This window comes from Centropristis striata, chromosome 19 (genome assembly GCF_030273125.1).
Source record: "Centropristis striata isolate RG_2023a ecotype Rhode Island chromosome 19, C.striata_1.0, whole genome shotgun sequence".
In the NCBI taxonomy this organism is placed as follows: domain Eukaryota; kingdom Metazoa; phylum Chordata; class Actinopteri; order Perciformes; family Serranidae; genus Centropristis; species Centropristis striata.
The window spans coordinates 5,323,450-5,349,809 of NC_081535.1; the positions used below are offsets into that span (position 1 = coordinate 5,323,450).

Genomic DNA, 26,360 nt, shown 5'->3' on the forward strand with positions numbered 1-26,360 from the left:
CAGCGTAAATATAGTGCGTTCAAGGTTTACTTGCGTGCATTTTTATCCGCAACTTTTATTGTGTTTCCCGTAATGTGCACGTATGTGTTTTCTCATGTGTGTGTGTGCAGTATATGTCTGCATGTGCATGAAGGGCCACCCAACTAATAGACAGGGAGACGTGAAGGCCAGGAGAATCCACTCCACAAATAGCCTCCTGTGGTGTGTGTGTGTGTGTGTGTGTGTGTGTTCTTGTACTTCCTACATAGTGAGGACCGGAACACGTTTTTAACCAACAGAGTGAGGACATTTTTGCAAACTGAGGACATTTCGGCCGGTCCTCACTTCTTTAAAGGCTTTTTTGAGATTTCAGACTTTGTTTTAAGGGTTAAAGGTTACACGATAATGATAATTAACTGAAACTGTATTGTGTGGTTACAAAACTAACTGAAATTATAGTGAAAATGTCCTTCGTTTCCGTCTTTGTCAACTTTTTTCATACATAATGAAGATGGATAAGACAAAGGAAATAAAGGCAAAATTTACTGTGACCTCTTTTAATCTCCCACCCAACAAATACCCCATTACAAAAAACTATAAACTAACACTAATAAAAACTAAACTAAAACTAGCAAACTCACTCTAAAAACTCATTAAAACTAACTGAATTTGAAAAGAAAAAATCACAACGAAATTTAAACTAAAACTAATGAAAAATCCAAAACTATCATAACCTTGGAAGGGAATTCACTGTTCCAATGAGGGTCCTCACAAAGATAGAAGTACAAGAATGTGTGTGTGTGTGTGTGTGTGTGTGTGTGTGTGTGTCCATCTATGCTGCTACTGTATCCTCTATATTTACTAAAGAGGTTTGGCAAACAGGTTGAGTAAACGTACTGTTTTTAGTTTCCAACACATGCAGGGAAACACTCAGACCTGCATTCACACACAGAGTAGCTTTCTCACACACACACACACACACACACACACACACACCCCAATGAGAACACAGATGGAAAAATAAGTGTTTGTCTTTCTCGGTTTTGTATTTCTTCCATTTTTTTTTTTACTTTCTGCTTCTCCCTTTCCTGTTCATCTCTCACATTCTCTCTCAGGCTTTAATCACACTTGCAGCTTATGCCTGAGAGATCAATAAGCTCTAGTTTAGGAGAATGAAGCAAACGCAGATATTCCATTTTGAAAAAGATGCTTCTGTGCTAATATATATCGGAGACAAACAAGGAGATGGATTCTCACTTCACTCTGACACTTTTGAATGAGCCCAGAATCACCCATCACCATAAAGGTGCTGGAATGCCATGCAGGCAGAGGAGACTGAATACTAAGACATAGTTATTCAAAAATCTTTTTTTTTTTTGGGCTTCTGAATTCTTGCATATATGAATCTTAGTAGAGCTCAAAAAAGGAGACACTAAGGCGTCCGTCCGCCTTATGTGTTGTCAAGGTTACGTTATCTTTTTGTGGTTTTGTGGTTTTGGAACCTCTTCCTCGGTCTGAATGCTGCGTTTCACAAGAAAAAAAACCTCGGGACCGACAATGAGCACACACAGGCAGCACGAAAATAATAATGTGGTTGTATTTGGTAGTTTCTTACATATGATATGCTCCTTTTCACCAGCGGAATCTCAAATCTCAGTTTCCTTGAATGTGACTTGACAGTATTAACCACTGACGCCCTATTTGATCTCCAACAAACTGGTTTTCAACCCTCAGCACATGATTTATCTACACTACAGTGGTGCAGAAACATTTTCCCAGGCTAATGGTTCAAGCTGCCTGGGACCCTGTTGCATACTTTAGTTTTTATTTAGAAAAGAAATGATTTAATACTTAGTTTTTGGTATTTTAGGATATAAATTGAAGTTCCAGTCATGTCAAACAAGAGGCCGGCCTGCACAAGGAATTGGCAGTTATTCCCTTTTTAATATCAACTACTTTAGAAGAAAAAACTAGCCAAAAGTTATGCATGAAGAGCGTCATTCTGGTTCTGTGTTTCTTAGAGATTTGCAATTCAGTGGCAACATGGCTTTCTTACGGAGGAAATAATAGAGATGCACTGTAGCTTTATTGTGACAGTAAATTAATGACATAATGCATTTATTGTTCTACATCAGGGGTCTCAAACTCAAATTACCTGGGGGCCGCTGGAGGCAGTATCAACATGACTAAAAAAAGACACAAAATTACAGAAAAAAGACAAAATTACTTAAAAAAGGCACAAAATGACCAAAAAAGACACAAAATCACAAAAGAAAAACCCACAAAATGACTGAAAAAACACTAAATTACTTAAAAAAGAAACCAAATTACCAAAAAAAGACAAAATTATTAAAAAAGACACAAAATTACCAAAAATTCGTCCAAACAAATGTACCTTTAGTTGTACCAGGCATTTAAATGATCAAGCAATTGAAGCAAACAATGGTAAATCATTTTTCCATGACTGTAGATTGCAGGGCTAATACTTGTTATTCCATGCAAGACTATAAATACTTACAGAATATAATGCAGAAAAAGATGCTTGGTAAATTTAGAAATGGTTTCATCACATAGCTTGACCAAATAATAGCTTAAAATCTATAACCAGCACAAAAATAACTATCACCAACATTACACATTAAAACACTGACAAAAAATTGCATTTTGGAACATAAAAATAAATGACTCATTCTGCCTAAACGATATAAATAGAAGTGTTACTATAAAGCAAAATGTGAAATATTACTTTCAAGTATTTACCAACAGAAACTGAAGGTCAATCATACTGAATAAGGAAAGGTGGGGCACTGACTTAGAGTGTGTGTGTGTGTGTGTGTGTGTGTGTGTGTGTGTGCATGCGCGGGCGTGAGCTTTTCATCCACTGTGGGCCTCAGCTCTGGTTCTGATTAACTCCCTGTAAAAACACCTCTGCTCAGAACATCACAGCCCGTACATCACACTCTCCATCATACACACACACACACACACACACACACACACACACACACACACACACACACACACACACACACATGCTGCACAGCTCCTGGAGGCTCCCTGTTCACAAAGGGGAGTCTACACCCATCATTCAAAGCCTTATAGGCCTTAAGAATGCTGACACACACACACACACACACACACACACACACATACACACACTCTCTCACACACACAGACACACAAAGTGCTCTGTTTTCTTAGCTTTGATACACTTATAGAGTTCAGAGGTGAGAGGGCTGGAGGTAACACCGTGTTTTTCCAGAGCTTTCTAACCACCTATATCTGCTGCTACACACACAAGGAGGTCCAGATGGCTGGGTGGAGACAAAAACACTCACACACACACATATATACACACACACAGTTATGCTCGAATGCAAATAAACCCACACGATGAGCACTCATACATGCACATCAGAGATCTGCTACCTGGCAGAAGTGCGACGAGGCAGATCTCATCCTGTGTTTTGGCTGTTTATTCACAAACAGCCTCGGCACAGAGCCCAGTTAATGACCCGGTCTGCCATGTTTAATTATATTAAGCTTTAATGCTGACACAAATACTACCCATAGATTATTAGACACATGATCCACCAGGGATGGGCTCCTAGCACCGCTACATTACGTGTGCAGCTCACTCAGGTTGGATGATGTGATGTGGGACTTCCAGCAGCAGCAGCAGCAGCCGTGCTGTTGGATACATGATGCATACTAGCTGCCGTGTTCAGCTCTTCTAAATCTCAGCCAGCTGAGAGCAGTCACATGTGATCAATGGCTGAATTTATCACTCAGGGCCAAGTGCCGTCATCCACATCCACAAGGGTGTGTGTTTTTGTGTGTGTGTGTGTGTGTGTGTTTATAGGGGCGACCCCTGCTACCTCTTGAGTCACGATTGGTGATCACTCTATTCCTTTAAACCACCTGCAGCAGCTTGTGGGCATTGATGGTAGCGCCCTGGAGTGGTTTAGGTCCTACTTATATGGGGTCCCTCAGGGTTCAATTTTAGGACCCTTGCTTTTCTCCCTTTATTCAATCCTCCACCGCTCAACTCTTAGTCATAGAAAAACAATAATAGACCAATGTTTTCCTTCAATTTCTTGTTAATTTTAATGCAAAAATACAAAACAAATAGCTGCTAAGAGTTTAATTTAAGATTTTTCTTGATAGTAACCAAAATCTTTATCAAGAAAACCAAGGAAAATGTCTAGATATCAGTTCTTAAATTAAACTCTTATGAGCTTTTTTTGTTGTTATCATTATATTTGTCCAAACAAATATACCTTTAGTTGTACCAGGCATTAAAATGAACAAGAAACTGAAGAAAACAAGGGGGGTCTAACCATTTGTTCTTTTAAAAGTTTTTAATGATATTTTAATGGCAAATGATAGTGGCCATGGAGTGGTTTAGGTCCTACTTAGCGGACAGGTGGTCTTGGGGCTAGTGAATCCTCCACCGCTCTGCTCTTATATGGGGTCCCACAGGGTTCACTTTTAGGACCTTTGCTTTTCTTCCTTTACATGCTTCCCCTAGAGTCTATGCTTAGAAAACATTGCGTCCCTTTCTCTTGTTACGCTGACGACAGCCAGATTTTTTGTTTGTATCTGTTCGTTGTGGTTTTTAAAATTTAAAATTAATTTTAAAACCCACCTTCACTTATTGATTTTTACCCAGCATGTGCATTGGTGGTAGCGCCCTGGAGTGGTTTAGGTCCTACTTAGCGGACAGGTGGTCTTGGGGCTAGTGAATCCTCCATCGCTCCACTCTTATATGGGGTCCCACAGGGTTCACTTTTAGGACCTTTGCTTTTCTCCCTTTACTTGCTTCCCCTAGGGAAACATGGCGTCTCTCATCGTTACACTGATGACAGCCTGATTTATATGTTTTTATCTGTTCGTTGTGGTTTTTAAAATTTAAAATTGATTTTAAAACCCACCTTTACTTGTTGATTTTTACCCAGCATGAGAATCGCTCTGTTTTAGTTGTTTTTATTTGTTCTCCATTTTTGTGATGTGGGACTTCCAGCAGCAGCAGAGTTGTTGGATACATGATGCATACTAGCTGCCGTGTTCAGGTCTTCTAAATCTCAGCCAGCTGAGAGCAGTCACATGTGATCAATGGCTGAATTTATCACTCAGGGCCAAGTGCCGTCATCCACATCCACAAGGGTGTGTGTTTTCGTGTGTGTGTGTGTGTTTATAGGGGCGACCCCTGCTACCTCTTGAGTCACGATTGGCGTTGTCTTTAGCGAGCAATTATAACCCGAACGACTGTGGAAAAGGTCACAGCCGTCCGGCTATCAACACTCGCCACCAAATGCCAACTGAGCTCATCAGCATGTGTGTGTGTGTGTGTGTGTGTGCGTGTGCGTGTGTGTGTGTGTGTGTGTGTTGTATCCAGAATGCCAGCAGCCACACTATCATGCTCGACCTCGGTGCTTGTGGGCAATCTGCAGCAATCCTGCATGATTGATGAGAGAATTAGTGTTGCCAACAACAAAATATATGAAACGCATTATGTGAATGACATTAAAGGTTTCAGTTATGTGCGATTATGTGTTTGTGTAAATGTGTGTTTGGTCAAAACGGATCACCTGCAGGACAGTTATTGATGGATGAGGTGCCATAAATCCATTTCTCCTGCTATTATGGTCGTCTGGGTCACAGACACAGTCAGCTCATTAACATTTGAGCTAATTAATGCTCGAACCCTGTGAGGATAAACACCTGTCAGTTAGTTTACACTCACTGGTCAGGCTTCGGCAAATGTTAATTCTCTCCTTAAGCATTATAGGATCAAAAGATTACTCTGAATTTGTGGCTTTTCTGGAGTAAAACTTCATTTCTTTTTTCTTTAGATACCAAAACAAGACATTTCACTCATTGGAATAGGATGAAGAAATTTTGGATTATACATGGGGAAACTTAATGAGGGAATTAAGAGAAATCTAAATTAGATTAATTCAATTTTGGATTTTTAATCAATGTTATTGGAACCCCTTCAGACTTTTTGGACTCACCTACTCTGGGAAAGTCCCATAATTCAGAACTTTGGGCTAAAAGTTCATAATTGTATAAAAACATTACCCAGACCAACTTTAAGCTCTGCCCAATTCTCTGTGTTTTCTCACAAATCTATGAATTTGTTGCTTTAAAATTGAAGTGGGGTGCATTTTTCTTTTTTGTGTGTTTTTTATTAGATTTTTTATAATTTTTTTATTTGATTAATTCATTATTTTTAAATATATGTGTGATTTAATTTGTTGAACAAAATGTATAAATAAAAATTATAAATTGCAAAAAAATAATGAAAAAATTCCTCCGCATATCTTAACTTTTAGTTTTTAAATTTTTATTCAAGTTATGCTTCTTTTGACTCACCTGTCATACATATTGATAAGTGATTAATCATCTCAGTCATTTTTCAAGCTGAAATAGTGAAATAATTTCCAATATTCTCTGGCTCCAGCATCTCACATGAGAAGATTTCCTTCATTATACATCGTTGTATTTGGAGTTATGGTCAAACAAAACAAGACATTAAAATACTCTGTGAAGTTGTGATGGTGATATTATAGCATTTTTTTTAAAATGTTTTCATAGATTTAACACTTTTTAATTAATTGAAAAAAACATCCACACATTGATTGATAATGAAAATAATCAGTAGTTGCAGGCCTACACTGCTGTTAATTAATTTATGTATGCAGTTAAATATACAGTCATAGAAAAACAATATTAGACCAATGTTTTCCTTCAATTTCTTGTTCATTTTAATGCAAAAATACAAAAAAAACTGATAAGAGTTTGATTTAAGAGCTGATATCTAGCCATTTTCTATGATTTCACTGATAATAATCAAAATTACCAACATTATCAAGAAAACAGTGGAAAATGTCTAGACATCAGCTCTTAAATTAAACTCTTATGAGTTATTTTTGTTGTTATCATTATATTTGTCCAAACAAATGTACCTTTAGTTGTAACAGGCATTAAAATGAACAAGAAACTGAAGAAAACATTGGTGGTCTAACCATTTGTTCTTTTAAAAGTTTTTAATGATATTTTAATGGTAAATGATAGTGGCCATGGAGTGGTTTAGGTCCTACTCAGCGGACAGGTGGTCTTGGGGCTAGCGCATCCTCCTCCTTATATTATATCTTATATGGGGTCCCACAGGGTTCAATTTTAGGACCTTTGCCTTTCTCCCTTTACTTGCTTCCCCTAGGGTCTTTCCTTAAAAAAACATGGCATTTCTTTCCATTGTTACGCTGACAACAGACAGATTTATTTATTTTTATCTGTTCTTTGTGGTTTTTAAAATGTAAAATTAATTTTAAAACCCACCTTTACTTATTGATTTTTACCCAGCATGAGACTCGCTCTGCTTTAGTTGTTTTTATTTGTTCTCCGTTTTAATTGTTAGTCTGTCCTGCCATGTCCAGCACTTTGTATCAGCTTGATAAATAAAGTTGAGTTTCAAGTCATACACAAAACTTGTTAGGCAGTGCATAGTTAGGTTTTTCCCTCAATTGTTGCAGATATACTGAAACTCTGGGAGAGAAAAAAGTGCTGACAAAACTGCTTGTCTACATTGCCTTGGAAAATCATTGCTTGTGTATCATTGCCCCGAGGAAGGACAAACGTGTCAAAAGTAAGTCAGTTAGTGAGTTCTCTGAGAGGAGCACAGAACAAGGGTCTTACTTCTGAACCGAGGATGCTTCTGATGTACCAGTGTACCCCCTGGACAGGATGCCTTACCTTTCACTTTCAAGGTTCTCCTCCTCATGATGATGAAATTAGAATATTCTCCCCAAAAGCATCCGCAGTTATTCGCCCTTTCTCCTCGTCCTCGGCGCGTTTTCTTGATGATTCTCCATTATCGGAGATATTATTATAACTTTCTTGAAAAACTTTTGGATTTAAAACGGACCACTCTACTTTTGGAGGCTCCAGCTCCCAGAGATGTCTGTTTTCTACTCTCCCTGGCTGCTATATTAGGCACTCTTTTCCTGTTTATATACACAGGCCATTGCACCAGATGGTGAGTTGTGCTGCTGCGAGTCAGTACATAAAGCAAGCAGGCAGAGAAAGGTGTGATTTTACAGACTTTTAACGTGCTCTATGGTGCCAGACACGCTGGTTTCACTATCATAAAAGCAGGCGACCTCCAATTACGTCCCAGCAGGATAATGCACCAGTGTCTCAGCATCATATACACTTTAATTGCCTGTACGATCCATAAATCTCAATTCAGTACCAACCCTAAAGGAGTTACTGAATAAAATCGCTTCCTATTACCTGTAAAAGTTAAATAATTTGTTTGATTTATGCCGTAAACATTGTGCCAGAGCAGGTGTCATTTTTCTTACATGATAGATTTGTCTCGTTTCCTGCTGATGCCATTATGAGCAAGTCATCTATTGTTAGCTCCTCCTGTACATTTGATAGCTCGGTTGATGTTCCTGAGGGCTGTAAATTCTGCTCTTGCTATAAATCAGAGAGCTCATTTATTACCCAGGAGGATGCTTCTCTTTATTTTCTCTGCAGATGCATTTGAACGTAATGAACTATTCTATTTGTGAAAGCTGTCAGGAGGAGTTTGTACCCAGAGAGACAAAGAGAGAAACTTAAAGGTTGGAACATACGACTCTTAGTGGGTGCAAAGTTGTTATTTCAAGGGACAAACCTCCAAATGTTCCGTTACAGGGTGTTCTCTAGTGCCATTTGGCCAAGCAATGTTCTTGTGTGATTTCGGACCGCTGTGAAAGAAAGAAGACCAAAGAAAGAAAGAAAGAAAAAGAAAGAAAGAGTACATATGCGCATTTCTTTAAGAGAAGGATGCCTTCTATTTTCTCTCACACACACTCTGGCCCGCCTAGTGTATTTCCCTCCTGGCTTTCCAATTTAAATGCAAATGTTCCCAAATCGGACTCCACAAAGACGCAGAGGCAAAATCATTTGACGCAGCGATGAATTATATATTTTAATTAAGCAGCCAGAAGAATCACGCCTATTCAGCCCTTTCCTCTCCAATAAGAAATGAATAAATAAATATGGAAGAAGGGAAGAAGAGGGGAGAAAAAAGAAGGGGATAAATGGGAGGGTCGGGAGGGGCGGATGGATGGATAAAGGGAGGAGGGTTTGTATTGAGTTTGTGTGATTGCAGCGCTAACCGCCCGTGGGCTGTCATTATATGAGCGATCTGAAGCTGTCACATTTCAAAACTGTATTGTTTGCTGATAGACGGGCTAAATACCCCCACAGTTCCAGGCACACACACACACACACATGCACACACACACACACACATGCACACACACACACACACACACACACACACATGCACACATAAAAACACATGCACACACATGAACACACACACACACACACACACACATGCACACACATGCACACTGAAGCATTTTTGCACCAGAAGAATTCCAAATGCATGCAAACACACACACACACACACACGCACACGCACACACATGCACACGCACACGCACACACATGCACACACACATGCATACACACACATGCACACACACGTACACACACATGCACACACATGCACACACACACACACACACACATACACATGAACACTGAAGTGTTTCTGCACCAGGAGAATTCCAAATGCATGCAAACACACACACACACACACACATACACACACACACACACACACACACACACAGACACACACACACACACACACACACACACACACACACACCGTTTAGATTTTGAAACTGGCACTTGAAGAGCAGAGATGTGGATTGTGATGCTCTGACAAGGGATGCAATTTTAATTTCACCCCCTGTCACTCTCCTCAATATCTGCTCAGATGAAATACATATGAGCTGTCAATCACTCACACATACAAACAGACGCACACACACACACACACACACAACTACTTCTCAGTCATATGCATGCAAACTTTCAGCTTTCTTTTTCTCTCTTTGGTGGACGCAGGTGCAAACACACACTCATCTTTTCATACATTAAAACTCAAAAATAGACTCTTTGAAAGACTTTTCAATACAAACACTATTAAAACTGGAAAGGAGATGCTGGAAAAACAGACAATTAGTCTGTGTTTTATTTTTTCCACTTCGGATGTAGTTTGCTCTTAAGGTGAGGTGTTGTTCTGCTGAAAATGTATTCACATAATCTAGTGTTTATGTAAGAATAAACACCATTTAGCTGCAGTTTTCAGCCTTAAATTACACTTAATGTAGGTTTTGTAATCATGGTTTCCGAGAAAAATGTTAAATAAAAACCAATTACCTTGTGTGTGAGGAATACACAATCTGTATGAGGTTGTAGGCATAACTAGACTAACTTTAATGAAATTAGAACTATAAATGTAATATGTGCATCCTATTACCTTAATAATCTTTAATGAAGTAATTTATGTTGCTTTGACATATGAGGAAACAAAGAAATCACACATTGTTTGTTTTTTGACAACTCTAATAACTCTTTAATGACTGAATTATTTAGACGTGAAAGTTGTCACAAATAGAGTTTAAAAGCTGTTTTTTTCTTTAAACGTGATTAGATTTGTCGTTTTTTGTCGACAGTTTGACAGTTTTATTGCCTTTTGACAGGACAGAGGTCCTGTAAAAGCTTTTTCGTGTTCTTGAATGTCGCTCAGCAGCTCTTGCAGATGTGTTTCTTCCATTCTGAGACGCTTGAACACGGTGTAGTGGTGTTCCTGCTCACTGTTAACAAAAAGAGACAGAAGGAGTGAAGGTTTTAATATCGGGGAGGGAAATGGAGAGAAGGACTGAGGCTGATTTTGGAAAGAAAAGAGGTGAAATAGTAGAAAAGAGAATCGAGAGATGGAGTAAGAGAAAAAGAAATGGTGAAGCTAAACAAAGAGCAAGAGGTAATGGAAGATGACAGTGGTTTCTAACAGCTGGAGTCTCACATCAAAAGAACAAGGAAATTCACTTTCCTTTCTTTGCCTCTATTTAGAGCGCTCACTCTGTTCTCCACACGCAGACACAAACACCTTACTCACCACAAGTCCCAGCAGCGAGCAGACCCTTAGACAACCTTTGTTGGGCGAGGAGAGATAGTTGGCTCTCTTACAGAAAGAGGAGAGGACACGAGGAGGAGCAGCCCGGAGAGAGAGGAGAGAGAGGCCACGTTTTAATGGGAGGATCTGGGTTCAAGCCCCGTCGTTGGCAGGCTCCAGTGTCCTTGAACACGACAGTGAATCCCTACGAGCTCCGGCGGGGTAGTTATGTTGTAGCCGACCCTAAACTCTGACCTTTCACCTCCTGGTGGAAGGCAACGAAGCAAAAAGGCAGTTTGTCAATAGGGATCATCTCGAGAACATTTTAATTAACACAAGCCTGTTTGTCACTGCGAGGCTGACAAGGAAGCTGAAACAGAAACTGACTAACTGTGTTTAGTAACATGGGTCTAAAGCAGGGGGCTCACACTCAAATTACCTGGGGGCCGCTGGAGGCAGTAGCAAAATGACCAAAAAAATACACAAAATGACCAAAAAAAGACACAAAATGACCAAAAAAAGACACAAAATGACCAAAAAAGATACAAAATGACCAAAAAAACCCCACAAAAGGACAAAAAAAACACTAAATTACAAAAAAAGACACTAAATTACAAAAAAAAGAAACACAATTACCAAAAAAGACACACAATTATTTTAAAAAGACACAAAATTATTTAAAAAAGACACAAAATTATCTAAAAAAGACACAACTATTTTAAAAAGAGATAATTATTTTAAAAATACACACAATTATTTAAAAAAGACACAAAATTATTTAAAAAAGACACAAAACTATCTAAAAAAGACACAAAATTATTTTAAAAAGACAAAATTATTTAAAAAGACACACAATTATTAAAATAAGACAAAATTATTTTAAAAAAGACACAAAATTACCCAAAAAAGTAATTAAAGGGACCTTCCACACACAACACGGTAAAGTGTCATTCATATAAAACTCACATTAAACTTTCATATCAAGGTGGGGGCCACAAAATATTGTCACAAGGGCCGCAATTGGCCCGCGGGCCGCGAGTTTGAGACCCATGATCTACAGCCTGAGAAACCATATAATAGATCGTGTTCATTTGATTAAATACCCACCAGCTACTTACTTAATCAGGTGAAGTTTGTACCTAATAAACTGGTCGGTCTATGCTGCTGTAGTGTATCTGCTTCACGGTTGGTTCTGTGTGGAGTTTGCATTTTCTCTCTGGCTGGAAATGTTTGCATTAATGAGCAGTTGATAAGATGTACCTAATAAATTGGCTGTTGAGTGTATATTTAAGGACAAGTTTGGGAAATGTTATTCACCCTTTCCAAGAGTTTAATGACAATATTTGATACCACTCTCATGTCTTTTGCTGAATATGAAGCTGTCTGTTGGTTGCAGCACAACTGGTCCAGAACAAAACACTGCTCTGGCTCCCAACCCATCATAAAACATCAATTTGTCGTTTTTACCCTTTGGCTCTTGTACAGATCAAACAAAGGACATATGCAAGGCTGTCCTCAATGCAACTGTTGGGGCTTCAGTGCTTCAGTGAGAATTCCCTGTGAATATTTGAAGTTGGAGAGAGGACTATAGATGCATTTAAAAGTCAGAACTCAAGACTACTGCACAACAAAATATGAAATAACAACAATGAACACAATTGAAACAGGCAAACGGAAACAATTGAGTTATGCAGCCTAGCTATTGTTGTTAGAAGCAGAGATTACATACAGCTATTTTATATGAAATGTATCTTCACAAAGGCTTTGAAGCATTTGAGTCAGCCCTAGACGAAGTTAACGAATTAGCTTCAGCAGTTCTGTTAGGCTAATTAGCTTAGCCTAGCCAGGCTAGCTATTCCCCCTGTTTCCAGTCTTTATGCTAAGCTCAGTTAGCCAGCTGGCTGCAGCATCACTCTTCTCATCTCGACAAGAAAGAAAATAAATATTTCCCATTATGCTGAACTTTTTTTTGGAACGTTTTTAGGGCAGAGCTGAGATTTAGTCATCTCACTGTCAGATTTAAAACCAGTGAGTAAGTTTGCCAAGATGTTCATCCTGTAAAAATATGAAATGGAATGAAGTTTTGGAGAGCCAGAACATAAACAAAAAGAAAGAAGAAGAGAAGGGATAAGAAGGGGAACAACATCATAAAAAAAAGACAAAAAGCATGAAAGTATGAGAGCTCCTCCAGCTTCAACCTTAATAACAAACAACAAATGTTAAACTTGAGATTCTAAACATAATTTATAATGTAATTATATATAATTTATAATTATTTATGAGGGGCAACACTTGCTCCACTACAAACGCTCTATAAACAAACTCTCCAGGTATTAGACAAAAAGCCATTAAGTCATCATCACTGCAAAATCATTCAAAAGCACAAACTCTTGACTTTTGAAAATGTAGTGTGTCTTGCTGATGTTAGCTTAGTGTAAAGGGTGATTCATAATCTGGCTGCTCCTCTGTTAAAGGAGTTTATATCACTGCGCCCAGACAACAGGAGACCAACCAGGATGACCAGTAGAGATCACTGTGCAGTACAGCGCAGATGGCATATCTGCTTTTTCTATAAGAGCCACTAATTATTGGAACTCCGTACCAAATGAGATCAGAGATGTCAGCACATTCGTTGGTTTTAAATATAAAATAAAATCATGTCTTATATCCACTCAATCATGCACCGACCAACTAGGGCTGGGCGATATGGCCCTAAAATAATATCACGATATTTCAGGCTATTACGAAATACTTAAAAAGATATAGAAATTATGATTTTTTTTAGTCTGTATAAGCAAAAATGTAGTTTGAAGTGCAAATCTCAACAGTTGCCAAATACAAAAAAAATTACTCTTGACTCTTGAGTATGAGCAATAATAAAAATAACCAGTTAGGGGTTCCAGGGCCATATTTTAACGGCATTTTGTAAAGGAGAATAAAGGTTCTTGTATGTTTTATTTAAGGCATCTTATTTTGACAGTCTTCTTGTAAGTTCTGTGGTGGATTCTGTTAACACACTGTGCTCTTATTTTGAAAGCTGCATGTGTGAGACTAAGTAGCAATTTGTGATTAAAACAGCTTTAACCACTACATCAAGAAGTAGGAACGTTGCCAATATCATGATATGCATTTTTTTTAACCATACATAAAAAATACCGATATTATCGTGAACAATACAATATGGCACACCCCTACTACCAACTATAAACTCAAACATTAGCTCACTATTTTGCATCTCTTTTGTGTTGTATTTTAACATTGTTTTGTGTGTCTTAATACTGTGACTTTACTCTTGCTGTTGTTGTTCTATTGTGTTTTAAGAGTGTGAAACTTTGTTGTTGCTGTTTGTTTGTGTTAGATTGATGTTATTTGTTCCTGCCCAGGGACTACAGATGAAATTTAGCTAGTAGCTAATTCTGGTACGGCTGAGAGCCATGCACTGTCCCTGTTAAATAAATAAATAAACAAATCAATAAACAATGAGGTGACAGGATACCCGTGAAGTGTTGCTGTCTTTTTATTATTATTATTATTATTTTTTTTTTTTTGTGTGTCGTTAGTTTGTTGTTTATTCCATTTCTTGGAGATCCTCATTTGGGGAATACCAGTTTGCCTTTTATATATGTTTGTCTGTTTTGTTATTTACTTTGTGAATATATACCTTGAAAAAAAGGGGGGAAAAATGCAAGGTACAATATTGTAAAGAAAATGAAATGACTGATTATATTAGTGAAAGTAAGAAGCCTTGCAATAAAATATATATAAAAAAAGGGTAACACTTTACAATAACCATCTAAGTGATGTTTATAGTTGGTTTATAAACCAATTATTATTAACCATTTACAAAATCCTATACATATTTAATCTTTAAATGTTTTCAAGCAATTTCTTAAAGGTATAAGAATCATTTTGAAATCAATTACATACTTAATATGGTGTTAAAAATGTATAATGAGAGCAAAGCTATTAATAAACTTTTAATTATAATTGAATTGTTTGTTAATGGTAAAGTAACTATCAATTACATTAATATACAATTTATTTGCCATTTATAAATGATAGTTAAACATTAATAAATAATATATTTACCTTTATAAATTACTTATATACGGTTAATAAATGATGATTACACTTTAATAAACTATCTGTTTACCATTTATGAATGGTCTATTTACCATCTATAAATGATGGTTATTGTAAAGTGTTACCAAAAAAAGTGTTGCTGTCTCACATGAAAGCTGTGTGTTTGTTTATGGTGTGCTATACCTTTAAGAGCTGCTGGCCGTAGCCCATCCCAGAGAGGATGGACCCATTAGACTGATGAACAGAAAGAAAGAGAGGGAGGGAGAGACACATAAACACAGAGAGAGAGAGAGAGAGAGAGAGAGAGAGAGAGGTTATACAGTGAAAAGGATAACAACAGTGAGGGAAGTAAAGAAACAAGGGAGTTTGACGAGTAGAAAGCAAAAAAAAAACCAGGATAAAGAGAAAAGGCCAGAGAGAGAATCAGAGAGGACAGGAAGCAGCTATCTCTCCATCTCTTCATGGTGTTGTAGGCGTCTATGGGTCTGTCAGTCAATCAGGACGACAGGCGGACACACACACTCGCCCGGCTCTTCTCCTCCGTCTCTCACACACACACACACACACACACACACACGCGCTCACGCTGATGACTTTGCTGTGTGTGTGTCTACAGATGGCAAACCTTGTGACATCGTTGTGCTGTGTAGTTCTGGCCGCCGTGGTGGTAGCCTACGCTCAGAGACGCAGTCAGCTTGGTGAGTATGCATCTTCATTATACTGTAGCGTCTAGTGCCCAGGCCTGCTTATATCTCGTCTGGTCGCTGTGCTTTTCTCTACTCTCAAAATACACCTTGACTTCCATTTATCACACTCAACTTTCCTGCACTTTTTTTTTTTTTTTTTCTCCAACCTCTCTGCCCTACATAACTTAAATACTTCCACCTCTTCTGTGCTCCAATTGTCTTCTCTCTGCTGGAATTAAAAGGTTCGGTAACGCTTTATATTAAGGTTCTTGTAATAACCGTTAATTAACAAGTAATAAGGCTTTGTTCTCGCTTTAGATCCCTTTAGCTGCAAAAGCATAGTTAACTTATAATAGATGAGCAATAAAGTATATTTCAATATAGCAAAATATTGTGAAATTATCAATAATTAACTTAACTGGGTACAATGAATCTAAGTTAATTACACAAGTATTAACAATATAAGTAAACGGAAACAATAAATAACTAGCCAAACCTTTCATTGACAAATGTCAAAGTATGTAATTTAACCCTCTGAACTTCATCACTGGCCCAAAAAAAGTCTAAAAAAGACAATAATTACACCATTTTGAATAGCTAGAAACTGACTTCCATTTCTCACACTCAACTTTCCTGCCCTTTTTTTTTTTTTTCCCCAACCTCTCTGCCCTACATAACTTAAATACTTCCACCTCTTCTGTGCTCCAATTGTCTTCTCTCTGCTGGAATTAAAAGGTTTGGTAACACTTTATATTAAGGTCCTTGTAATAACCATTAATTAACAAGTAATAAGGCATTGTTATGTAATGTAACCCTAACCCTCAGTACAACTACATGCATTTGAGCATGAAATCTTAAAAGTGCAGTGTAAAAATGCACAAAATTACTTCTTGCAATTAATGTTGGTCTGCTGTTCTTGCACTGAAAAAAAAGACCACCAAAAATAATCACAGTAAGTGGTTATTTTTGGTAAGGCTTTATATTAAGGTCCTTGTAATAACCATTAATTAACAAGTAATAAGGCATTGTTCTCGCTTTAGATCCCTTTAGCTGCAAAAAGCATATAACTGTTAACAAGTGCATAGTTAACTTATAATAGATGAGCAATAAAGTATATTTCAATATAGCAAAATATTGTGAAATTATCAATAATTAACTTAACTGGGTACAATGAATCTAAGTTAATTACACAAGTATTAACAATATAAGTAAACGGAAACAATAAATAACTAGCCAAACCTTTCATTGACAAATGTCAAAGTATGTAAATTCACTGGCCCAAAAAAAGTCTAAGAATGTTTAATTCAAAAAATGACCATAATTACACCATTTATAATAGCTAGAAACTGACTTCCATTTATCACACTCAACTTTCCTGCACTTTTTTTTTTTTTTTTCCCCAACCTCTCTGCCCTACATAACTTAATACTTCCACCTCTTCTGTGCTCCAATTGTCTTCTCTCTGCTGGAATTAAAAGGTTTGGTAACACTTTATATTAAGGTCCTTGTAATAACCATTAATTAACAAGTAATAAGGCATTGTTATGTAATGTAACCCTAACCCTCAGTACAACTACATGCATTTGAGCATGACATCTTAAAAGTGCAGTGTAAAAATGCACAAAATTACTTCGTGCAATTAATGTTGGTCTGCTGTTCTTACATTGGAAACAAAAAAAATCACAGTAAGTGGTTATTTTTTAGTAGCGCTTCATATTAAGCTCCTTGTAATAACCATTAATTAACAAGTAATAAGGCATTGTTCTCTTTAGATCCCTTTAGCTGCAAAAAGCATAGTTAACTGTTAACAAGTGCATAGTTAACTTATAATAGATGAGCAATAAAGTATATTTCAATATAGCAAAATATTGTGAAATTATCAATAATTAACTTAACTGGGTACAATGAATCTAAGTTAATTACACAAGTATTAACAATATAAGTAAACGGAAACAATAAATAACTAGCCAAACCTTTCTGTGCTCCAATTGTCTTCTCTCTGCTGGAATTAAAAGGTTTAGTAACACTTTATATTAAGGTCCTTATAATAACCATTAATTAACAAGTAATAAGGCATTGTTCTCGCTTTAGATCCCTTTAGCTGCAAAAAGCATAGTTAACTGTTAACAAGTGCATAGTTAACTTATAATAGATGAGCAATAAAGTATATTTTAATATCAATAAGCAAACAAAAGATTAATAAAGGCATGGCAAAGACATAATTGGTGGGTTATGGGTGTTTGTAATGCTATTATGAAGAATTATAAGATACTCATGAGGCTTTTATTAATGTTCTTATTATACATCTCTTATAGCCTGCTATTAGCTGTATTATAATGCCATTATTAACACTTATATAGGCTTATAAACACACAGCAATGTTAATAAGCATCTTGTAAGGACTTACAAGGGCCTTATTACTTGTTAATTAATGGTTATTACAAGGACCTTAATATAAAGCGTTACCAAAGGTTTCTATTTTAATTTTAATGTGGCCAATGTATGCTGTATTTATATTGTGTTTTATGCACCTCTTCCATCAATACCTTGGTTAAGTCTTTATCGGGTGAAGAACTATACTTGGTAACTTCAGTGGATATCAGAATGAGGTCCCCATGTCTCTCTGTTCGGTCGTAGAACCACATGGATTTCTTCCAGCTAATCAGCAAAGATCAGGCTCTGTCACAGGGGTAATATTTTGAGAAAAAAGTTGCAAATTTACTAGATTAAAGTGGCAAATCTACGAGAAAAAAAGTTGCAGATTCAAGAGATTTAAAGTGGCAAAAATGCGCGAAAAAAGTTACAGATTTATGAGAAAAAAGTGGAAAAAAGCAACTTTTTTCTTGCAGATTCACCACTTTAAATCTCATAAATCTGCACATTTTTTTCTCGTAGATTTGCCACTTTAATCTCGTAATTAATTTTTCAAAATATTACCCCCCTCCCCCGGGTCCATATGTTTTTTTTACACATTCTGGCTGTATGTAATATCCTCCAATATTCTCTAGGGTTGAAATTTGGAATTTGCAAGTATTTCAATGAGTGCCCTATTAAGGGTTAAGTCTTGGTCACCTAACATATATTTTAAAAAAATGCTCTTCTTCTTTTCTTTTCTCTTCTTCTCTTCTTCTTCTTCTTTAACATAAAGCACTCCTGTAGCGATGACAGTTGGCTCTTAAAGTTATGTTCTTACTTGATTCCTGTGGTCTTGTTGCATTTATTGTAAGTCGCTTTGGACAATGTAATGCTGCTTAAAATGTAAAAAGAAACCTAATCTTGTGATGATTTTGCTCTTGTTGTTGCTATTATGATTTAGTTGTCCCCTTGTGGAGTTAGGCTAAGATTTACTGTGTGTTTCTGGGTTTTAGCTGTGATTTTGCCGTGTGTCATTTGGCCGGTTGGAGCTCCAGCAGCTGGTTAATCGCTGCCAGGTCAAAGGTGCAGCAGGAAAAAATGTACCTGTGAGAAAGAGTAGGCGCAATTCACTTTTCCCCCGCTCGCAAACCAGAGAAACAATAGCCGAGCAAATCGGTTTGTCATCCCTCGCTGCATGGTGCTAATATTATGAGCACATTACCAAGGCTACCTCCATAACAAATACGGGTTCAACAAAGGAGCCAGTCAGGTCAACTGATGATCATGAGCGCGCTTCATAGAATTGTGTGCTGAGGTTTTTGAGCTGGAGAAAAGCTGAAAAGAGCGAGATAATGCAGTGAGTTCACACACGATGCGTGACCATAAATTAGACCATGTATGTGTGAGTGTGTTTAACACGGGAGTCAATTTGTCACTTGACTTTTAGTGAAGAGCAGCCTGGGCTTGTTAGCCAATGAAGTGGGCCTGTTTGTGTCAGCTGACCTGAAAGAAAGAGTCTAAGGAAGTCAATAAATCCCCAGTGACGCACATCACTGTGTCACGAGGGTCACACACACACACACACACACACACAGAAGAACACACACATGCACACACACATAAACAGAGCAGAAATGCATGGCTTAGGAAACAGGAATGTTGTCTTTGGGGATTGGGTGAAAGCAGCAGAGAAGGTAAGTGAAAGAAGGAGATGGAAAGAAAAACAAAAGAGAAGTGGATGAAGAGTGGAAAATTGAGAAAATAGAGAAAAGGCAAACGGAAACAGACGGATTGAGAATGAAAGTCAGGAATAACAATTGTTGCACTGGAAGGTGAAATCCCCCCCCCCCCCAAAAAAAAAAAAAAAAAAAAAAAAAATTAGAACATATACAGCAATGTAAAACAATAGGTCAGTAGCTAAATTTTTGGGGTCAAAGGTCAAATAAATGGTCATATCACTTACTTGCCTCCAACCCATTTGGCTGGTCAGTAAAAAATATGTTAAAAAAACTTTTTTTTCCCAGTTTTGCCCTTTTCGTAGTGACTGCAGTTAGACTTTGTAGGGCAGTAGAGATACGCCAAACTGTGCCTTTAAATATAGATAATAATAAAAACATAAATGAAACTCATAACAACATACTTTACTTTTCAACATTAGCTATATTTTTTTATTGTTCTCTCCTTCTATATAGACATATACATAAACCATATAGTGTCTTGCAGAAAAGCAGAATGGAAGTAAAGTAGAGAGAGCAAGAAAAGTAAAGACAGAAAATGTTTGAAAGGGCAAAACTTAAGGGAATAACAGATATGGATTGATGGTAGAATGAATAAAAAGAATAGAAGAAAGAGAGCTGTCAGTATGGGGAAGGATTGTGTGTGTGTGGGTGTGTGTGTGTGTCTCTGTGTGTGTGTGAATGAACTGTCTATCACTTGCATTTCTCTTTTGTGCCACGTGCAAACACGCATACACACAACTCGTATGCCTATATGTGTCATAACATATCATACCAGACATGCAGAAGCACATATGAGAAATAGTGTTACCCCTATCTACATGCACACACACACACACACACACACACTTATACACACAGCCTTAAACTCACACAGAGACACGCATATATACATCTGCCTGTCTTGGAAAGTGCCTTGTTTCTCTGACAAATTGCTAGCCAGTTTGATTGACAGGATTCCCTGGGGTATGTCCCACTTGGCAGAGAGAGTGTAATGCACACACACACACACACACACACACACACAGTAATGCACTTGCACACACATACATAGTCAGTACAGAGGAATGGGAGGGGGATGAACTCTCTTGTTAGGTCTCACTCAATTTGTAGAAAATGCACATAGAGAGGAAGCCACACACTGTCTCTCTCTGTGTGTGTGTGTGCTTATGTGTGTGTATGTGTGTGTGTGTGACATGGAGTGTATAGGAAATCCATTTGAGACTTCATAATTGATGACAGCAGCGCAGTGCCGAACAAAGACAATGAGAAACGGCGGTAGAAAACATCCACAGAATCGAGTCAAACAAATAGATACAAGATCCTCGTATTCAGAAGTCGATGCCGTCTGGAAGGAGACGGAAAGTGAAAGAGAGCCAGACGAGCCAGAGACGGACAGGGAATGAGGCAGGATGGAGCAAGAATTGGACGGAAAGAGAGTGGAGCAAACATAGCAAGAGCTCATTCAAAAGGTAGAGAATAAGAAATAGTGAAGGCAATAGATAGAACACATTTATGTGGAAATGCCCGAATTAATTTTGATTGACAACAGGAAAGCTGTTATCATCCCTGTTGTGTCAAGTAAATACTGGACATATTCCATGTCCATCCATCCATTTTCGCGGGGGCAGCAGGTTCATTAATGATGAAAAAGCAAAATATTGTCATTGTGAATTCATCAGTAATTAACTTAACTGGGTACAATGAATCTAAGTTAATTACACAAGTATTAAGTACTTAAGTACATAAGTAACTGGAAAAAATAATAAGTAACTGGCCAAATCTTTCATTGACAAATGTTACAGTATGTAATTTAACCCTCTGAACCTCATAACTGGCCCAAAAAAAGTCTAAAAATGACCATACTTACACCATTTATAATAGCTAGAAACTGTAAAAACAGAAATATTTTGGCAACTGCCTCCATTAGGAAAAATAAGCAAATCTAAGCTGGAAATAGATTTAGTCTTATTCTACATTTTGCTAAAATGAAGTGTTCACACTAACCAGAACCTCTAAGAAAAAAATATCTATGCTATCAAAGCTATGAATGACTCAACATTCACAAGACAAACTTTAGCAAAACGTTGACTTAACTGCAGGCTGTTAACACACAGCCCAGAGGTTGGAAGCAGGTGTTGTAAAAATATAGCTCAATATGTTTAAAGTGGTACCCCCATTTTTTAAAAATCACTATATTGGTTGAGCTTGTGGACATTTATACAAATTTGTATATATAGATTCCATTTTTCCACAATTTTTGTAAAATAAATTATCAAAGAAATTCAACCTGCACCCTGCTTATCCTGCTGCCCCCGCGACCCGGCCCCAGATAAGCGAACGAGACTGAATGGATGGATGGATTTTCCTTTTTCATGGCATTATAACTATGTTATACAGTAGATGGACATGTTTTAATCTTTCCGATTTCTAGCAGTAATTGTGGCAGGACTTAAATCTTGCAGTTAAAAATGTGTGAAAAGCAGTAAATATAATTTGGCAGGTGCAAAAAAAGCCTTAAAACTTCTTGTGGTTCAGAAGGTTAAAAAACATTTCCACAAGTATTGCACTATTTCTTCAGCAAGATGACTTCTCCCCCCGAGCAGATGAACTCTTTTTTTTTTTATATATTTCTGATGCTGAGGAAAGTTCATCAAATGTGTCATTTCCATTCAGCTTTTGTAATGTGATTCATGTTGACTCGCATAAAGAAAAACCTCTGAGATGGAAGCGCTCGCAACGGAAATGACAGTCCCTTAATGAAACATCACTTTAAACAACAGAGGAAAAAGGAAATAATTGAAAGCTATGAACCCGCAGAGAGAAAGGGTGCCAGACTCAGAGGTCATGCCAATTAAGCTTCCTTGAATATGAATTTGATTTTTGATTGCCAGTGAGAAATAGATGATGAGGTGGTTAGAAGGGGACAGGGAAGATATTGGGTGGGTGGAAAAGACACAAGACAGATCGGAGGGAAAGACAAGAGAGAATAGAGAAGAGATGACGGAGGAAGAGACTACAAAGTGAGAGCGTGGGAGACGTGGAGTCAGAGAGGGGCAACGCTGATGACTGTCAGCTATTCAAACACTTATTAATTCATTATTATCACCATTATTCATAGAACAGGGGTCTCAAACTCAAATTACATCAACATGACCAAAAAAAGACACAAACTTAGTAAAAAAAGACACAAAATGACTCAAAAAAGACACAAAATGACAGAAAAAAACCCTAAAGTATTTCAAAAAAGACACAAAATGACAGAAAAAAGATAAATTATTTAAAAAAGACACAAAATTACAAAAAATACACAAAATTATTTAGAAAAAGATACTAAATTATTAAAAAAGACACAACATTACCAAAAAAAGACACAGAATTACTAAAAAAAAGACACAAAATTAAAAAAAAGACACAAAATTACAAAAAAAGACACAAAATTACTAAAAAAAAGACACAAAAGTATTAAAGAAACACAAAATAACCCAAAAAATACACAAAATGACCCAAAAAATACACAAAATTACATAAAAAATACACAGAACTTCCAAAAAAAGACACAAAATGACCAAAAAAGTAATTAAAGGGACCTTCCACACACAACACTGTAAAGTGCCATTCATATAAAACTCACATTAAACTTTCATATCATATGGGGGCCACAAAATATCGTCACAAGGGCCACAATTGGGCCACGAGTTTGAAACCAATGCTATAGAACATAAACCACGTTAACCACATGGAAAAGTAAAGCATTGCTGAATTGTAAAGAGTTCTCCTGAACTGTAAACTAGCATATCGTTGAATATCTACAAGTTTTTGCATCCTCAACCGTTGAGTATTTCCCTGCTGTTCTTTAAAGAAGCTGAATGTCAACTAGCAGCAACATGCTGAGTTGCTCTGCTGACCCTGACCTCTGACCCCCCTCCACCGACCAGGAGGAGGAGGCGGACAGCATCCCTTCAAGGATCAATAACATCTTTTTTATTCATTAGTATTAGTGAGAAAGCAGATTGCACTGCCAGCAGAACAAAGTTCATGAAGAATACAGCGTGTTCCTAACACAAGCCCATAGGCAGTATGCATAGAGTCCCATGGTGACAAGGTGAGCAACTCCGTTTTTAGCTAGTTGTCAGGCCTCGGGGACATCAGGATAGTCACATTATTTGACACTGGATGATCAAGAATGTTTCTGTAGCATTGCACATATTCACAAAGCAGATGATAGTTTATTAGAGTGTAAGTATGAGATCATTGACGGATGATATGAGATCATTAGCAGATGATATGTGATGATCAAGTCTTTGGTTTCTAGACTCTACAGGGAGGCTGGTAGTCTCGGGCCCCAGAGAGATAAATCCACATCCTGACACTGGTGTTGGTGGCTGAAGATCTGCAGCCTGATTGGCTAATGCAATGATGAGCTAATGACAAACAAACACAGTAGATTATCTAATGAGTCCACCCAACCGAGAACCTGTCAAAACTGTATTCATTGCCACAGGTCTTGGGTCTACTTGTCAATATGTCTAACTCCCTAGTAGTTCCATCTGGACTCCAGCTCTGATTGTGTGGTACTTTGTTTTTTTTTATATCAGAAATATTTAGCCATTCTTCTAGAACAGGGGTCTACCTGGGGGCCACTGGAGGCAGTATCAAAATGACCAAAAAGTCAAAAATTACAAAAAAATTTTTAAAAAAAAGACACAGAATTACCAAAAAAGACACAAAATTATTAAAAGACACAAAAGAATTTTAAAAAGACACAAAATGAACAAAAAAAGAAACATAATTACCTGAAAAAGACACAGAATTACAAAAAAAGACACAAAATTATTTAAAAAAGACACAAAATTACCAAAAAAAGACACAAAATTATTTAAAAAAGACACAAAATTATTAAAAAAGACACCAAATTATTAAAAAAAGACACAAATTTATTAAAAGACATAAAATTATAAAAAAAAGACACAGAATTACCGAAAAAGACACGAAATTATTAGAAAAGGACACAAAATTACCAAAAAAAAGACATAAAATGATTTTAAAAAGACACAAAATTACCACAAAAAAAACCAACCAAAATTACCAAAAAAGTAATTAAAGGGACCTTCCACACACAACAGGGTAAAGTGCCATTCATATAAAACTCACATTAAACTTTCATATCAAGTTGGAGGCCACAAAATATCGTCACGAGGGCCGCAATTGGCCTGCGGGCCGCGAGTTTGTGACCCATGTTCTAGAACATACTTCCTCATCAATATCTGGGTTCTCCTCCTGCTGCCAGTGTTTCTCTGCATGTGTCAGTTCAGGTCAACCTCATTCTAGAACCCCATGAGTCTAATTATAACTGGGGCTATTTTCAGACCAGTTCTGGTTTTCCTCAGGTCCCTTTTGGGCTGCACACTGGCTTCATGCAGGCAATGGTCGGTTTCAACTATGATCCAATATTTTCCAACGTTTTGGACCTTTGAAGACTTTTAAACCTCTGAAGTCCAGGAGATTTTGGTTCAAATTTGTCAACTTCCTATGCATTAATTTCTGTCTCTGTTTAGCATCTTTCAGTCTGTCCTTACATCACATGCATGGCTCCTTTTTCTCCACACAAACTTGGCTATCAGTCTGATTTTTCATTTTATTTTAATTAAAGTATAAAGCTGCCAGGTGTCTATGGAAAAGTACATTTTTATTTTATTTTTTACCATTTATACACACAAAAACAGCAGAAAAAATAATAAATAATAAAACTACAAAACAGTCTATGTGCATGTAAATTAAAGACAGTAATAGTAGTAGACAGAAAATCCACATTTTAAAAATGGTCTCGAAACATAAATGTCACACTGTGAAAAAAAGACACAAAATGACTCAAAAAAGACACACAATGACAGAAAAAACACATTAAATTACTAAAAAAGACACAGAATTACAAAAAATACACAAAATTATTTGAAAAAAGATACTAAATTATTAAAAAAGACACAACATTACCAAAAAAGACACAGAATTACTAAAAAAGACACAGAATTACAAAAAAAAGACACAACATTACCAAAAAAGACACAGAATTACTAAAAAAGACACAAAATTACTAAAAAAGGCACAAAATAACAAAAAAAGACAAAAAAAGACGGTAATAGTAGTAGACAGAAAATCCACATTTTAAAAATGGTCTAGAATCATAAATGGCACACTGTGAAAGCTCCTATGATTGAACTTTCAACTGGCTTTCTCAGCTTATCTACATATCATATATAAATAAAGTTATTACTGTAAATAAAATGTGTATTTTAAATAAATAGATGGACTCCAGAGGGTTAAAGTACATTGGAACTCATTGCCAAACATCAGCCATGAAGTGGATACATTATTTAGTCATTTGATGACTGAATGACTGACCAACCGGTCCCTGCTTATCTTTACACATATAAAAAATTAAAAGTCAGATTAAATTGGCTGAAACCAAACTCCCTGGATGTCTGTTTCTTC

The 26,360-nt window shown here is 36.9% G+C and overlaps 1 protein-coding gene across 1 annotated transcript in view; it reads left to right on the forward strand.

Moving 5' to 3' along the window:
* cntfr (ciliary neurotrophic factor receptor) overlaps positions 1-26,360 on the forward strand; it is a 421,815-nt gene that overhangs the window by 153,505 nt on the left and 241,950 nt on the right. Inside the window, exon 3 of the mRNA XM_059357864.1 lies at positions 15,708-15,789. Within this exon, the coding sequence (XP_059213847.1) occupies positions 15,708-15,789 (82 nt within the window). The remainder of the gene's footprint in view (positions 1-15,707; positions 15,790-26,360) is intronic.